We start from the raw sequence: 17,037 nt of genomic DNA on the forward strand, positions 1-17,037 counted from the left end.
TTTGGGGGGCCATCCATGCCTGCCCTAGGGAGACTGCTCTACAGGATTTTCAAAGAGTTCAGAGGCAGCAACACACATCAGTAACCAGCGTAGAGAGGGGAGTGTGTATTATTGAGCAGCCAAGAATCACGCAGAGGGAGTTTAAGACCAGCAGGTATCTCATTGCTTGTCGGGAGGTCAGGGAGCTGAGGTAGCAGCATTGGGTAGGCATTTTCGTTGGAGCTTTCAGCTAGCTGAACCAGCGTACGAGCAATTCACATTTCTGGGCAGAGGGACAGCGCAGTGGCCACTCAACAGAATTTCGTGGTGTTTGGGAGCAGTTGATCCAGGCCAAGAGTTCATTCGGGAAGTTAGGAGTTGGATAGCAAGGGGTGAACCTAGCATTGTGGAGGAGTTTGCAGAGGATTTGCAAGCAGTTTTCAGCAGGCCGAATTTGGCAGCCATCGCTGGGGTGAGGCTCCAAGGGGGTTGAAAAACAGAAGTCAAAACCAGCTAAATTCCCTTCTGGGTTTTTTTGGGTTTTTGCCAAGGAGTCCAGGGTTAAAAGCATATAAATTATCTGGGCGGCTTTAGTGCACTTTCCAGCGATTCGAAATTCAGCAGGGCAACAGTTCTCTGGGCAGCGCAGTGCAGACTGGTGCAGCAGCTGGTCAGCCTTCAGCTCAGCGATTTTCCTACCGAAGTTTAGTCCTGCTTCTCCATTGAGACAAGCCCAGGCGCACCATTTCACTATCTATTGTATTTGGCATGCAGAAATATAATAAGATGGCTCAGAAGTTCTTCATTTGCAGTTTTTTGTGGGTGCTTGATGAATATTTCGTTTTTGTATTTTGCTGCGTACAATATTTGTTGTTATCACTTGTATTTCCTATTTAGGATCATTACAACACTGCATACGAATAAACCTTTAAAATATTTCTCTCCACCTTTTGCGCACCATATTTTCCTGCAGTCATAAAGCATGACATGCAAGAGAACGATCATTCATAGCAACAGCCCCAGCAGAGGAAACCTGGAACTAACAAGTTGGGAGAGTATGGATGAAATTAGAAGCATTTTACAGTCACTAAGCCAAGAATGATATTAGCTAAGTGCCTAATGTTTATATAATTAAATTGCTTAGTTAATGCAGCCTGGACCAGCTGCTGAGGCATAACCTTTAAAGGTCTAAACTGAACTTATAAGTGGAAGCCAATTACTAAAATAAACATTAATTTCCTTGTCATACAAGCATAGCAAAATGGCAAATCTTACCCACTAGAGAAAGCATTTTCCAAGATACCGTATAAGCTCAGGTTAACAGGCATGCTGTAAACTCTGAGCACCATCAAGGGACGTTAAACTCCCTTTAAAGAAACAGGCAGTTCCTAACCATCAAATCTGGAGTTTTTCCTTGTTTCATAAAAATGTAGCTGTTAAAATTCAAAAATATACTTAAAGCTACAGCCTACCTTGGAGCCCAGGTTGAGAATTCATGAGCCCAATTTGGCAACACAGCTTTTGGGGCAATAATCATGTGTGGACCAGACACACCCTTATTCTCCATCAAGTAGGCAATCAGTGCTATTGTCTGAATCGTCTTGCCCAATCCCATTTCATCAGCGAGAATCCCATTCAAATTGTTGTTGAATAAAGAAAGCATCCACTGAAGACCTTCTAGCTGGTAAGGACGAAGTTCACCACCTACAAGCATTGTAGGTTGTTCAGTTACCTGCAAACATTTAACAATAAATACTTAGACAAACAAAAAGATTAAGACTAGAAATGCCATTCACCATCTAAATTGAAAGACATCTAACGTTAATTCGCTCCTGCTCTGGTCACCAGTTTTCAACTGGAATATAGTTGAAATATGAACACAAAGAATGAAGATAAATGATAATTTCCCCTTATTATGTAGTCTTCAACCAGCATTTCACCCAAAAACATAGAGGGGACTAGAGTTCAAATAAAACCGAAAACCAAAATGAAAGACATTTTCATTACAATGTTTAATGCAATCAAAGAAAACATTTAACCAGGTACATTAACAGTAAAATAGTGGAATAAAAAATAGAATATGTTTTTCCACAAAAGGAAGCTGAAGTAAAAGAATTGACCAGTTAAATTGAGTTTGGTAAAGCAATAACCTAGTTTGATAATAGTTAGAACTTAAAAGTAGTGTTTTGCAAGGATGCACCCACTGGACTGGCGAATGCGTTTCGCACATTTTTTTGTCAAAGGGAGACGTGAAGACAAATTTTCCACGTCCTCCAGCTTCCCTAAAATGTGGGAAACATCATTTTCCAGTCCTTGAATTGTCCCAAACGTCCCCCAACTGAGGTTACAAAAAGGCGAGGTGACCCATAAATCAAAAATAAAAATGCTTTTTTAATACCCTGTTCTTACCTAGATATAAAATGTATGCATGGATTTAGTTATTAATTTATTTGAGTTACAAACTGGATAGAAAAGAATAAATTTTTTGTTTTCTTATTATTATTTTTTAGGATGTCATTCACTAAATTTTGGGGTATCCCTCCAGCCATCCCCAACACTCATCCCTGCCACCCACGTACAGTTTATATAAACTGGGTTCAGCCAAATTGTATCCAAATTTTTCTAAAAAAGCTGGTGTTACTGTAACCATTCTTTTTTCTCCATCTGAATCAGCAATTGTATTCTAGTAATTTAGAAGCGATATGAATTAGAAGGCTCTGTGCAGTTACGCACCGCTACTTCTAAGTTTTAACATGTAAAATTGAGAATTATTCTTATGCAGAAAATATCCAAAATATTCAAGAAATAATTAAATATTATGATTTGTGTTTGAAATATTGAAAGAGAGGGAGAAGCATGCTGCTTCCAAGTGATGGGCCATACACGACCCACCCTGACAAGGTAATTGGTGCCACCTACTGCGTGCTCAAATAGTAAGTATAATGGATTTTACTAAAATACCATAAGAGATATATTGTCCAATGATGATCTGTTTTGAGGGAAAGGCCTCTGTTTATTGTAATACGTTTAACAAAACTCTAATCTTGGACTAGGGCTGATGTGGTTTACATACAAAATATAACTACAAAATCATGTTCATCCAGTGATATGCTTTATGCACATTGGCTTATTTTGGGTAGCTGCCTTTGAAAAGTTTCCATTCATTGTAATATGTCGACAAAATCCTTATCCAAGAGTAGGGTCGATTTGGCTTACGTAAAAATATCATGACATGGTCATATTCTCCAATTGATATATTATATGCACCTTGTCTTCTCTCAGGAAAGCAAGCTGCTATTCCAGATAAATTTGGAGTGAGTTTCTATGGAAGCCAATGGAAAATGGATATGGCTTCCATAGAAACTCACTCCAAATTTATCTGGAATAGCAGCTTGCTTTCCTGAGAGAAGACAAGGTGCATATAATATATCAATTGGAGAATATGACCATGTCATGATATTTTTACGTAAGCCAAATCGACCCTACTCTTGGATAAGGATTTTGTCGACATATTACAATGAATGGAAACTTTTCAAAGGCAGCTACCCAAAATAAGCCAATGTGCATAAAGCATATCACTGGATGAACATGATTTTGTAGTTATATTTTGTATGTAAACCACATCAGCCCTAGTCCAAGATTAGAGTTTTGTTAAACGTATTACAATAAACAGAGGCCTTTCCCTCAAAACAGATCATCATTGGACAATATATCTCTTATGGTATTTTAGTAAAATCCATTATACTTACTATTTGAGCACGCAGTAGGTGGCACCAATTACCTTGTCAGGGTAGGTCGTGTATGGCCCATCACTTGGAAGCAGGATGCTTCTCCCTCTCTTTCAATATTTCATACACAAATCATAATATTTAATTATTTCTTGAATATTTTGGATATTTTCTGCATAAGAATAATTCTCAATTTTACATGTTAAAACTTACAAGCAGCGGTGTTATCTTCACTTTCTGCCACAGCCAAACTTATATTTTATCATCTTTATATTCGTAGACTTGGTTGTTTATCTTATGGGTTTAATCCTCACCACATGCCACAAGCTGACCACATGCCTTCCTTTGTGTAAGACTATTACATTGTACTTTTTGGATAATTTAGCTAAGGTCAACCAAGTGAAACCTCCTTGGGGCTTGCACCTTACCTCTTGGATAGTGTATAAAATTATAAATACACCACTACTCATTTGTATTATTTGTTAAACTGATTCATTCATAACCATAAGCCAGAGGGTATCCTCTCTATATTGCACTCTCTGTGGTTGTTACAATGCTCTGTCTATGTGTGAATTTCTCTCTTTGGCACACGTGGTATGCCTATGGCTCTTTTTCTGTAAGCACTTTTGTGTGTTTTGTTTCTTTTCTGTAAGCACTTTTGTGCTTTTTGTTTCTATTGCTCTAATGTTGTTTTGCTGCAGTCGTTACAATTTTGACTGAATTAAGTCAGAGGGTATCCTCTCTATATTGCACTCTCTGTGGTTGTTACAATGCTCTGTCTATGTGTGAATCTCTCTCTTTGGCACACGTGGTATGCCTATGCCTCTTTTTCTGTAAGCACTTTTGTGCTTTTTGTTTCTTTTCTGTAATCACTTTTTGTGCTTTTCGTTTCTATTGCTCTAATGTTGTTTTGCTGCAGTCGTTACAATTTTGACTGAATTAGGCCTTTTCTAGTATGTTCAGAGTCCACACTCAATCTATTATCTCTCGCAATCTCAACAAACCTATGTGACTCTATTCAGTGTTGTTCTTCTATGGTTTAACCCCCCCCTTTTTTAGGAACAGCAACTTCTCATCGTTTCCCTAAAAGTTTTTCTAGGGTTTAGCTGCCCTTTTAGAGACAGCACCTTGCCATCGTTACCCTAAAGATTTTTTAGGGTCTAATCGAATCAGCAAACTCCTCCTTTGTTATTGCAGCCAAAGTATTTTGCACAATTCTAAAAGAAGCTGGCATTCTTTCCTTTTGGATCATTAAACTGATTTAATACCTATGGCTACAAAATGGTTAAATGGTTCTTTACCCACTTGAATGGGGCAAATTATCATGTAAGTGTTGTCATGAAGAATATTTCTCTAGCATTTAGATCCTTTCCTTATATGTTTATAGCAATCCTATATTAGTAATGGGATATACTACTCACTTGCTAGAGGATGGCTTTGCCAATTTACTCCAGCATCAAGTAACTCTGAGGAATATAGGAGAAATGCCCCCTTGAGATCAAGCCATCCCAAGGCCGCATTAACCCCCTCTAAGAATGAGGTTAAGGATAGATCCTCTAGGAAGAAGAAACTCATATGCACTTACTGCCGTATGGACAGAAATGCCTTCAAGAATTGCCGCGTCTGTCTTCAAAAAATAAGAGATCTTGCAAGGCAAACAATTAGTAACAAGGATCTTTAAGTAGGAAATGTTGGATAATACACATTTTGTTGTGCATTTTACATGTTGGTTTTCCTCCTCTTTTTAGAAATGGATCACTGATTCTGGATCTACTACATATATCACCAAACAAAAACACCTTCTCTGACATTACAAACAGTGTCAAGGGGAGAAAGTGATTATTAATGGCAACTCTAGTGATGTCATCAATGCCAATGCCAAATTAGGAGATGTTCTCCATGTTCCTAGAGTTGAAGCAAATCTACTTTCTGTATACCTCATCTCACACACAAACAAAAGGGTAGAATTTTGGTCAAACAAATGAGTAGCGAAGAATATGAATGATGAATTTAAGGTGGTTGCCTCCAAACATTGTGATGAACCTGATCACATGGCCACCAATTCTCTTAAGGGAGTCTGAGTACTTCCACAATTTGATTGATGATTTTCCCACTTTCTTTGGATATACCCCAATAAACCCAAGTTTGGAAAGTTCAGGGAATTCAAGTCTCTGGTGTAATTAAAAGCATAATGAAGATCAAGTGTCCCAAGACTAATGGAGAATGTGAATATATTTGCAAAGCATCTCTCGGTAGAGAACAATTCCTTACACACCACAGAGATGGCTCACAATATGGGTCACTCTAAGAGAATCAATCTTTCCTTCTAGGCAGAGGTTGTGGTTTGCACATCCCCTATCATCATTAGAAGTTCAAACACCTACTCATATTGTTACAGGCATCACTCCTGATGACAAATACTATGGAAACAAACCTTCTGTTTTGCATTTCGGAATTCTTGGATCTAGTGTAGGGGCCCATCCTCCTGATTAAAGGAAAGGCGTGTCAACATCTTCAGAATCCGACTTCAATTTTGTTGGATATAATGAAGCTTTTCAAGGATACCACCTCTATGATCCCACCACTAGCAAGGTGGTTGAATATTGAGAGCTTACTTGTATGAACTTTCTACTCATGACCCACCATGATCTCTCCCATTACTTCTTTCAGAAAACACTTACAATGATTCTCAGCATCCTTCCATGTGTCGTGCTTCTTCCCATTATTATGTCGGTCCTCTTTTATATAACTACCGCCATGTTTTAGTAGACCCTTCCCCTCCACAACACAATGATAGTCCTCTTTCTACTTCTAGGAGTGCTACTCCAAGTACTCCTAAATATAACTTTCCAAATAATTGGGGCTAATGATATAATGTCTTCTTTATGGCCCTTTGTTCAGGCTAAGGGAGGACCCTGAAGCACTCTTCTTGCAGTGACTAGGTAGAAAGACGATGATGACAAAGACCTTATTTATTACTCATCTGGATCCAATCCTACACAAGTTTCTTCTCCTATACACAATGCCCCTTCTATCTATTCTCTTCTAGTAGTTAAGCAGGTCAGTGATGATGAAGATGGGTTCATGAATGATCCAACTAATCGAGCACCTCTTTCTCCATCCAAGTCAAGGCCTATGCCCAAGCAAACCATATCCATTGTTTTAGATTCAATAAATTTTCTAGCAAATTGGAGCATCATCAAAAGCCCCCCTCTACCATGCACCCTTCTCACCAAGGTAAATGATATGCCCATTGAACTGAAACTTTATTCACTACTAACACTTCAATGTATGGTCAATGATGCTAAAGATATCATTGGATATTGGAGTGAGAAGCACTACATTCAAGGGAGATGATATGAAATGTCTAGTCTATGTGCCCCATGTTTCACATTAAGAGGGGATGTGATGTAACATCTACCTCCATAAAGGGGAAGCAGAGACAGAACAGGTAGTCGGGCAGGGGAAAGGGAGGAGATTCATGTTTGTTTTCCAGTTTGTGAGTTTCGCAGATTTTTCAGCTTTGGAAAGATGGGCGTACGAGATTGCCAGAGGAGGTCATACGAGATAGCTAGAAGGCATATCTGAGTAGCATATCGACTTGCAGTTGCCGGAGACAGGTGTCAGAGGAAGTATGAGTTATTCGGTGCGAGTTGCAAAGCGAAAAAGGTCCCAGCCAGGGACTAGACTTGAAAGGAGAGAGTGGGGCACCAGATCCAGGAGGAGTATGAAACTCAAGTGTGCCGGATGGCCAGGATCCATGCAAAAGCAACAAGGAGATCAATTAGATCAATTCCAGTTCATGCAGGAGGATCATTACCTTGCTACAGGGGCCCACAACATTTAGTAGAAGGAGGATCAGTGTTAGTTGATGTAGTCAAATTCCAAAGTGACAGTTGCAGGCTAGTTGTTGTTAGCCTCACTCTCTTAAAAATCAATAATAAATCCAATTATTAAATTAAATAAATAAAATCATGAGAATTCCTCAAACTAAGGAATCTAGTTTGGATGAGAGATTCTCTCCAACTAGCTCTCCTAAATTAGTGTGTAAGTTAAGAAATTGTCTCAACCAAGTGAGTCTAAGATAGACGCACTATCTTAAGACCACCTACTCATGTATTTAAATGTATTATTAAATTATTTGAATAATGTGAATTACATGAGCATGAGAGACCACATGATGGCTCTCTGCCTTTTCCGCCAGTTTAATTTTTGTGTGTTAATTTGTTGTGCATATGGTTATATGGCTGTATGATTCTTCTTCATGTGGTATCAGAGCCACCTTTATGAAAAAAAATTCGTTAGTGCTGCAGTGCACTGCGCACAGGGCGAACTACTTAGGTTTTGATTGCAAGCCTTATCCAAACTCTGTCAGCTGCTCAGATGAATATGGCTTCCAACAGAAAGAGGGTTTGACGGTGCCCTGCGCTATGGAGGTTTTTGAGGAATCGTTGCAGCTCATTGAGCGCAGTCAATCAACCTGTGGACAGTTCGACCTTGAACTATTGGTGAACAATCTCAGAGTCGAGGCATCTCTCACCCCATGAGTGAGGAATACCCCTTTTCTTCGACGTTAATGGCGTCCAAAGTAATGAGATCGATTATGACAAAGGGAGTATCTAATGTAGAGGAGAGGCGCTCGTAGTTGTGCCCTCTGCTATGAACCGAAATCTCCCAACCGTATTGTACGCAGCAAACCACTGATTTCTGCACTTGTTGCCTGCTTTGCGGGACAATCACAACGTAGGGCTTGCGCACACTGGATTCTGTGTAGCATAGGTTTTGCATAGAAAAATTCAATAGCGAATAGTACTCTGCAAAAGAAGGCGTCGTGGTTCTGAAATTTGTAATACCATTTCTTGTCAGGCATAATATCAATCCATCTTGTACTGATGCAGCAGCCAATACTAGCTGACAAAAAAGAATAGAGGACATACTAAGCCATTGAGCAAGAACCAGAGAGAAATCCCACGTCCAGCAGCCCACTAAGGAATTAGTGAAAGAGAATTCAACAGAAATGTTGACCGAGGTGTTGCCAAAACGATGGACCGTAGACTTGCATGTTAGACAGGAATTTCGCTGGGAACAGAAGAGCATGAGTTTGTTCTGGAATTGAAATTCAAAGGGGCATGGTCTCATTTTCCATTCGTGTTGAGGTAAGATTTTCTGGGCACCGATCTAGAAACTACATTTTCAGAAATTACGTTGGGAGAAAGGAAGTTTTCTATGTGTGTACTCTGCATTGAATTTGATCAACGATTGAATTGGTTTCTGGATTGTGTTAGCGAGTATAAGTCCACCAATAATGTGATCAAGGAGTGGTCAAAGAAGTGAAGGTAAATCACAAGGGAAATCGCCCCTTTGGGGTTACGTTGCTCAAATCCTTCAATGGAATTCTACAGAACGAAAATCACCTTTTGAAAATGGTAGTGAATGCGTTGGGAATGGCCAGTGATGTCAATAGATACAAGCCCTTTGGGATTCAGCTTCCGCTGTCGACCCTAGGCTTGCACCAGATGGCTCAAACCGAGATTTGATCTTTCGGCAAAGAACCTGAGATCTACAGTGCACATTGCCACGACTATTTAATAGCTATGGCCTGCGACAGTTGCAATGAATATGGTATGGTTTTTGGCTATAATTTTTCATGGTTAGCGCATCCAAAATTAGAAACAATATCAGAAATATTGATTGTATGATGAAGATATGGAGTGGATTGATCTTCATAAAAATTAATTTTATCCATTGAAAGTAAAAAAAAGGAAAATTAGGATCGTCTTATTGTGTTGAGAAAGATTAAAAAATAAAAATAAAAAATAAAAAAATATATGGTGTTATTTAGGGTTAAAGAGTGAGTGATAAGTGCTTTTTGGAGTAATGAGTGATTTTGTGGAGTCATAAGGTGCATATTTTGTAAATTTGGAGCGATAAGTGAATTTGTTTGGGTGAAAGACATTATTGTAATCCAAAGTAATCTTTTACTTTGAGAGTGATTGAGTCACTACAGGAAGTTTTTTGAAGACAATTTGACGCCAAGGAGTTCTCATTCTATGCTTGAGACGTCTCACTGAAGACATTGTCATGATGATGTATCTTGAAGGTTAATAAAAACATATCTTTTTGTGGTGATCGTGTCCTAGATCCGCCCGAAATTGAATAAGGGGATCATAGGTACACTCTGTGTCGTGAATGTGCTTGCATGATTTGAGTCAAATTTGTAAAACACTCTCTTTATTATGCTTAAACAAAACAACCACATGCATATAAGAAAGTTTACATATACAAGTCATCGATCAAGCTCCTGAAATCAATGCTCCCATAATCAATTAAATTCATAAGCACAAAGCGTCACATCATCAACTTGATAAGATGATCTTCCAAGCAAGCAAATTTCACATCATGTAATCAAAGCAATCAAGTTAAGGACGCTACAAAATCAAGCATTTCAAGTCAAGACATTTCTGCATCAACATCCAATCAAGCTGTCCTCTACATCAACAAATTTTTTGCAGCAATTCAACAACAATTTTTTGGCAATTGCACTTGCACCATTTTTTTAAGCTCAATACAAAACTGTAACTTGCAAATCATAATTTGTAAGTTGAATTGTAATCAAAGTCAAATTCAGTTGAATTGTAAGGGTGCATTCTCGGGTGTAACCAACACCCTAATTTGAATTGTTAAGGTGAATACATTAAGTCAAGTAAGTCTTCAACTGAGTCATCAAGATTGAACTTGTCATTTGTATCTTGGGTGCATTTTCGACAGTGTTCGACACCCTTTCCTTTTTTTACAAACATCACATTCAGCGAGTATATTCAAGAAATCACAAGTGTCAGTAATCAATCAACCAAGTTCAAGTGAGCATCAAATCAAGCTAGTGTTTAAAGCGAATGTGTCATTCAATCAAAGCAAGTGAGCGTGTCATTCAAACAACAAAGCAAGCGAGAGTATCATTCAAACAACCAAGCAAGCGAGCGTGTCAAAATCAATTGCAAAAGTTCGCAGAACGACATCTACAACAAACGAGCTAGTGTGCAGTTGATTGAAGCATTCACAAAGTGTTAGTGAAGCATTCAATCAAAGCGATCGTCATCAAGCGAGCGTGACATCAAGAGTTCAAACAAACAAGTCATAAAACTCTAGCAAGTGTTTAACGCATCAGCAATCAGCAACAGTACAAGCGAGCCTGACTTCAAACTTCAAAGTGAGCAAATTAACATGGCGACACACATTCAACTGTCCCAAATTCTTACCAATTTGATTTTATCATCAGCTGGCGACATGGTGAACATCAGCAAAACAACTCTTGCTGACATTCAACTGCATATTCAACATGCACATGAAACAATTGAGTCCCTTCAACTGGCGTCGCAACTGCAGAGAAATGAGTTGCAAGAGAAGCATGTTACTTCCAAGTCTTTGACCAATCGAGAGACAGCTGATCATTCAACTTCATTCATCCAACCAGTTTCAAGTGTTGAAGTTGTTCCAGTTCAACTTTCTTCCAAACCCATCATCAACCCATGGGAAGAAATTCAAAGTAGTCGAAATCGACGCGGCTTAGGATATGTCAAAGATAACGACAACTTACATATCCCTGATTATTCAAAGCCCATTTAGTTCGTCAGTGCCAGATTACTTGAAAAAATCACCTTAGCAAGTTCTCAGCAACTTGCAAACCGACGTCAATGCACACAAACTGAAGTTGCAGACAAACAAAAATGCACACAAACTCAAGCTGCAGACAAACCGAAATGTTCTCATTGTCAAAGAACCGATCATCTGGAAAATCAATGTTTTGATCTCCATCCTTGTAGCCATTGCGGACCAAAACCAAAAAAATGTATTCATTCCTTAACTTATTATTCCACTACCCCTATTAAAAAATTACTAAACTATTAAAAGTAAAAGCCTTTATATAAAATTCGTCCACTCCACAAATTCAAATGTTGGCTACAGGTCAACTTTCTTTATGATGTGTTGGGTAACAAGCATATATATATGACCCGATGTTTTGAGAAAAAAAAAGGAAGGAAGAAAAGATCCGAGTAAGTAAGAAGGAAGTGAAGAAAAACTCGGTGAAGATATATGGACGCACATTGTAGAAAATAATAAAAAAAGGGAAGGATTTGTTTTGGTTCGTTTATTCTTCGATTCTAACTACAGTCACCAACAAGAAGTCACGAACCTACCGAAAATAATTTGAATTGGTGGAATAGACCTGCGGTAATGGTATCTTGCCCTGTAGTCAGTGGCATGTAATCTGTAAAATTTATAATCAGACTTTGGGGATAGCTCAGAACTGCAGATTCGGAACTTGGACCTATAGCAAACTATTAGCATCTTGAAGGCTCGGTTTTTGGGATCGAAACTCTGATCATAACCTTTGACTAGTAGTTCACTGACCATTACAGCACGTGGAGCTCGAACTTACCATCTGTGCCTCGGGTCTGTGTGTGGACAGGTATTTGAAGAGCTCAGATCTGTGGAGACCAAAGGCTTGGAATTACAAGGCTCATACAGACCTGTTGAAGACCTATGGAAAAGCATTCTGGCTTATACCTAAGACTTCGGACATGTAACATCTCTTAGTAGTTTGGAATTGTGCATGATTGAATTTGTTGAGGACAGCAGTTGGAAGATTTGAGGGCAAATCTGGTTGGCACAATTGGAGCAGATTTCGAGTGAGCTATTGGGCATCTGTTGAAGTAACCAGTGATATATCTTTAATAAGACTTTTTGTATGATCCTTTAAATCTTGTAAAGACAATCTTGTAACCAAATTTGAAGAACCTTGTTGAGGAATCGTAGTGGAGCAGACCTTCAAGAAATTGTTTGGACCCTTTTGGAGATAACTTATTGAAGACCTTGAAGCATCCTTGAAGGAAGTTTGGAAGAGCATTTGAAACAGTTGAAGCTTTGTAAAGGCAGACCTTGAAGTTGATCTCGGAAGCACCATTGAAGACCATGATGCATTAGTCATCATGAGGTGATCTTGGAGAATTGTGTTTTGGGTATGATGAAAAGCAGTGGTGACACCTTCTAAGAGAACAAGGTTGTCATTGATGATGTAACGTGGAGACCAAAGTGAATACTAAGTAAAGATTGACAAGGCTCGTTGAAGAAGACATTGGGAGTCATGAAATATAACCAAATACATATTGATGAAGTGAAGCTGAGGGTTGGAGCCCAAGAAGTTGGAGCCTCGAAAAAACAAGGCTGGTGCCTTGGAGGATAGGGTCGGAGCCCTAGAGGATCGGAGTTCTCAAGAAACCAGGTCAGAGCCTGAACCAGATATAGGGTTGGTGCCTCAAAATTGACAAGGTTGGAGCCTTGGAAGTCCAAGTCGGTGCTTGGAAAATACAAGTTGGAGCCTAGGAGATTGAAGATCGGTGTCTTCATCTAGGGTTGGAGCCCTACATATATTGTACTTGATTTATTGAAGAAATTAATAAAATCATTTATTCTTATTGTTCATTTTGTGTTCTAAATACTGGTAAAAGTAACGATTGAAAAGGAATACTAATTCACCCCCCCCAGTATTCCAACACATAATGCCATGCAAGTTTGCCATACTAGCAAGTTTGGGTTCCTAGGGTTACATTTTGTGTGCCAGTTTTCCGGAGGACATTCTAAAAGGTTGAGTGAGCAATTCCAAGAATCAGTTGAAGGCAGAGCGAGGAAACAGTAGCAGTTTTGTGCATTCTAGTAAGGAGTGCGAGTAGCAGAATAGGTAGCCAAGGAGGAGAAAGGGAGGAGATTTCTGTTTATTTTCCAGTTTTTGAGTTTCGCAGATTTTGCAACTTTCAAGAGATGGTCGTACAAGATTGCCAGAGGAGGTCGTACGAGTTATCCAGAATGCAAATCTAGGTAGCAGATCGACTTCTTTTTGTTGCAGATAGATGTCAAAGGAAGTATGAGTTATCCAGTGCGAGTTGCAAAGCGAAGAAGGGTCCCAGCCAGGGACTAGACTTGAAAGGAGAGAGAGGGGCACTAAATCTAGGAGGAGGAATTTGAAACTCCAGTGTCCCGAATGGGCAGGATCCAGTGCAGAAACAACAAGGGGATCAGTTAGATCAGTTCTAGTTGTTGCGGCAGGATCATTACTTTGCTATAGGGGCCTACACTATTCAGTAGCAGGAGGATCAGTGTTAGTTGATGTAGTCAAATTCTAGAGAGACAATTCCATATTAGTTGCAATCAAGTGTTGAAGAGTGCATAGCAATGTTGACAACAGAGCAGGAGGCTCAGTAGCAAAATCAACAACATAGCAGATTCCTTATTAGGCAATGCAGAGGCTAGCAGCAGTCAGATACTCAAGAGACAGATGTAGCACAGAGGCACAATTGATTCAGTACTTTGAATGCTTCTCAATTGCAGTAGCAGCAACAACAGATGAGAAGGATTTTCAATCTCGATACAGAGTTGGCAGCAGTATAGCAGTATTAGCAGCAGCACAAATGCAGCATCCCACGTAGGTATATATAAGAGGCCCTCATTTTATAATCCCACCTAGGTATATATAAGAGGCCCTCATTTTATAATCAATATCAATTCTCTCATACATTATTAAATATATATTTACTTATCCTATTGGATAACTTAATATTCAAAGTTTTCTGGATTAGTTAGCTCGTGAGACAAGTTTGGCTATCACATTTGGTATCAAACTAATTTACCAGGATTTGGATACAAATCCGAATCTGGATCCGGATCCGGATTTGCTAGTTCTTTTTAAATCTATGTTAAAATTGGCAACCAGGGCAAAACTTCATGTGGGTCATCTTATTCATGACTTATAATATTTTTATTAGATTCCTCTCGTCGAGAGGTGTAGGATTGATATAAAGATCATCCGACTCCGATAAGTATTCATGGAGATATGAATTTATTTTGATTATGGAATTATTATCAAGCTGACCTACCACTCCTATAGGCTCAGAAGCCCAACAGTCGCATCTATTCAAACACCAACATTGTGTATAAATATAAGAGGACTTTTCCTCATTTGGACTCACTCATATCATCACATCTCTCTCTCTCTACTGCGCAGAAATGAGTCTCTTCTCTACTGCACAGAAAAGGGTCTCTCTCTCATACATGTGAAGCCGGAAGCCGTTGAACCTGAAGCTGCAACTGCAGATCCAAAGTTTGACTAGCGTTGACCATCAGATCTCCTCAGAACTACGCTATAGGTCCATCTGGATCTCCTCTGAAAGCCGCAACTTTTGGTAGTGGAATGAAGTCAATCCGACGGACGATTTGCAAGATATCGACTGCCCTAGTTTGAAGCCGGAAACTGCCGAAATTGAAGCTGCAACTGCAAAAATAAAGATTGACCTGCGTGGACTAGAAGATCTCCTCATCTGAACTGCGTTGTAGGCTCATCTGAACCTCCTCTGGAAGCCGCAACTTTTGGTGGTTGAATCAAGTCGATCCGACGGTCGGTTTGTGAGATATCGTCTACCTTAGTTTGATGATGAAGCCACTAATGCTGATGTTGTTGATCTAGGGTTTGCTACTGCTGATATAAATCAGATTTATTGTACTATTTCTCTCTGCTGAATTATTGAAGATAAAAGAAGATTTGATCAAAGGGTTTCCCCACACATTGTTGGGTCTGTCCCTGGCTAGCCGCCACATCTTGTGTCTCTTGTCTTGGCTTGTTTTCTATCGATCGTTTAATGTCCTATCTGCACTTTACTTTATGTACATGTGATTGCTAATCTATGGATAATAATAAGAAAGAAAAGTAAACTGCTATAAGCATAGAACATACCATAACTTAACATGGTATCAGAGTTGACATGAAGACAAAGCCCAAGCAAGAGCAAGAGCAATCACCGAAGAGAAGAATGGCAAAGCTATCCTAAAAGAACGATGGGGTCCTCAACACTCTTTCCTGCCGAAGACAAGCTCGTGAGAAAGCTGACTATCACGGATGGAAGATGTCTATCGATCTAACCCTTGAGGATCAAGGAGTGTTGGATCATGTGAGAGGCAATATTGTTGAGCCTCCATCAAATGCACCTCCTGCTGCCAGGAACAAATGGAAGAACGGAGAAATTAAAGCGAAGAAGATCATCCGGAACTCTATTGACAAGTGCTTGGTGGCCTACATCTCTGATCTAGACACCTCCAAGGAAATCTACGATAGAGTGGTGAGTTTATTTAAAGTTAATGATGCAAATCAAGTTTTGCTTCTTAGAAATAAGCTAAGGGAAATCAAGAAGGGTAAAGATGAGAGTATGCAAGCATACTTCTTAAGAATCACCGAGATTAAGAACGATCTCCTATCTATTGGGGAGGCTATTACTGATAGAGAAATAGCACTCACAACTCTTGGAGGATTACCATCTGAATGGTATGTGTTCAAGACTACTCTTCTGAACAATAATGTAATTCCTGGTTTCAAGAAAATAATGGCTAGATGCATTCAAGAAGAAACAAGGGTAGAAGAGCAAGAAATTCCCTTGCCTAAAGGTCCTCCTGCTACCTTTTCTTCTCATGCTAAGAAAAGAAATAATTCCGGGACTAAATCAAAAGGAAAGGCTGGACCTAAGGGTGGAAGAAAAGGACGATGTTACATCTGCAATAAAGCAGGTCACTATGCAAGGGAGTGCCCTGATAGAAAGGACTCACACTGGGACAATGATCAAAATCCCTCTAATGGCAATCAAAGGAATGACAAATTCAATAGCAAAGGTAAGAGGAGAGCTGGGAATCAAGGAATAGGGCAAGCATTCAAGAAGGCTAGAAATTCCAGGATGTATTAAATGAACCTAACCTCAAAAAGAACCTGGTGTCCATCTCGGCAATGGAAGACAAAGGCTACAAGGTAACCTTCAGTGATGGCAAGGTACGTATATGAAAAAATAATGTTAAAGATGCCTTTACACTTGGGTTTCATGTTGATTCATTATATCGAGTCGATGGAAGTCCGCTAGGTGTCATGTCATATGACACATCTCTTTAGTCCGAACTTTGGCATCGGAGGTTTGCCCAACTTCATTATAAAGCTCTACTCGGTGTAAGACAAATGGTGACAGGGATGCTCGAATTCCGAGTAGAGAAAGAAGGTGTATGTCCAAGATGTGCCGAAGGAAAGCTCAAAAGGGGACCATTCCCCTCAAGCCAAAGCAAGAGCTCCAATATGTTACAGTTGGTTCACTCAAGCATATCTAAGATTGGCATTAAGAGGGAGACTACTACACCACATACTCCTGAGCAGAATGGTGTGGCAAAAAGGAAGAACCGTACGATTGTGGAAGCTGTCTCTATGGGTAAATGATGTAACAATGCCTGATGTGTTGGAACCCATGGATCC

General features: G+C 39.5%; 1 protein-coding gene across 1 annotated transcript in view; it reads right to left on the reverse strand.

Annotated features, from left to right (window-relative positions):
* Nucleotides 1–17,037, reverse strand: part of LOC149141400 (putative ATP-dependent DNA helicase CHR12) — a 338,350-nt gene that overhangs the window by 85,393 nt on the left and 235,920 nt on the right. Inside the window, exon 11 of the mRNA XM_089451231.1 lies at nucleotides 1,452–1,711. Within this exon, the coding sequence (XP_089307357.1) occupies nucleotides 1,452–1,711 (260 nt within the window). The remainder of the gene's footprint in view (nucleotides 1–1,451; nucleotides 1,712–17,037) is intronic.

This window comes from Pinus tabuliformis, chromosome X (assembly GCF_031772625.1).
Source record: "Pinus tabuliformis cultivar Carrire ecotype Pingquan chromosome X, CPIR1, whole genome shotgun sequence".
Classification (NCBI taxonomy): Eukaryota; Viridiplantae; Streptophyta; class Pinopsida; order Pinales; family Pinaceae; genus Pinus; species Pinus tabuliformis.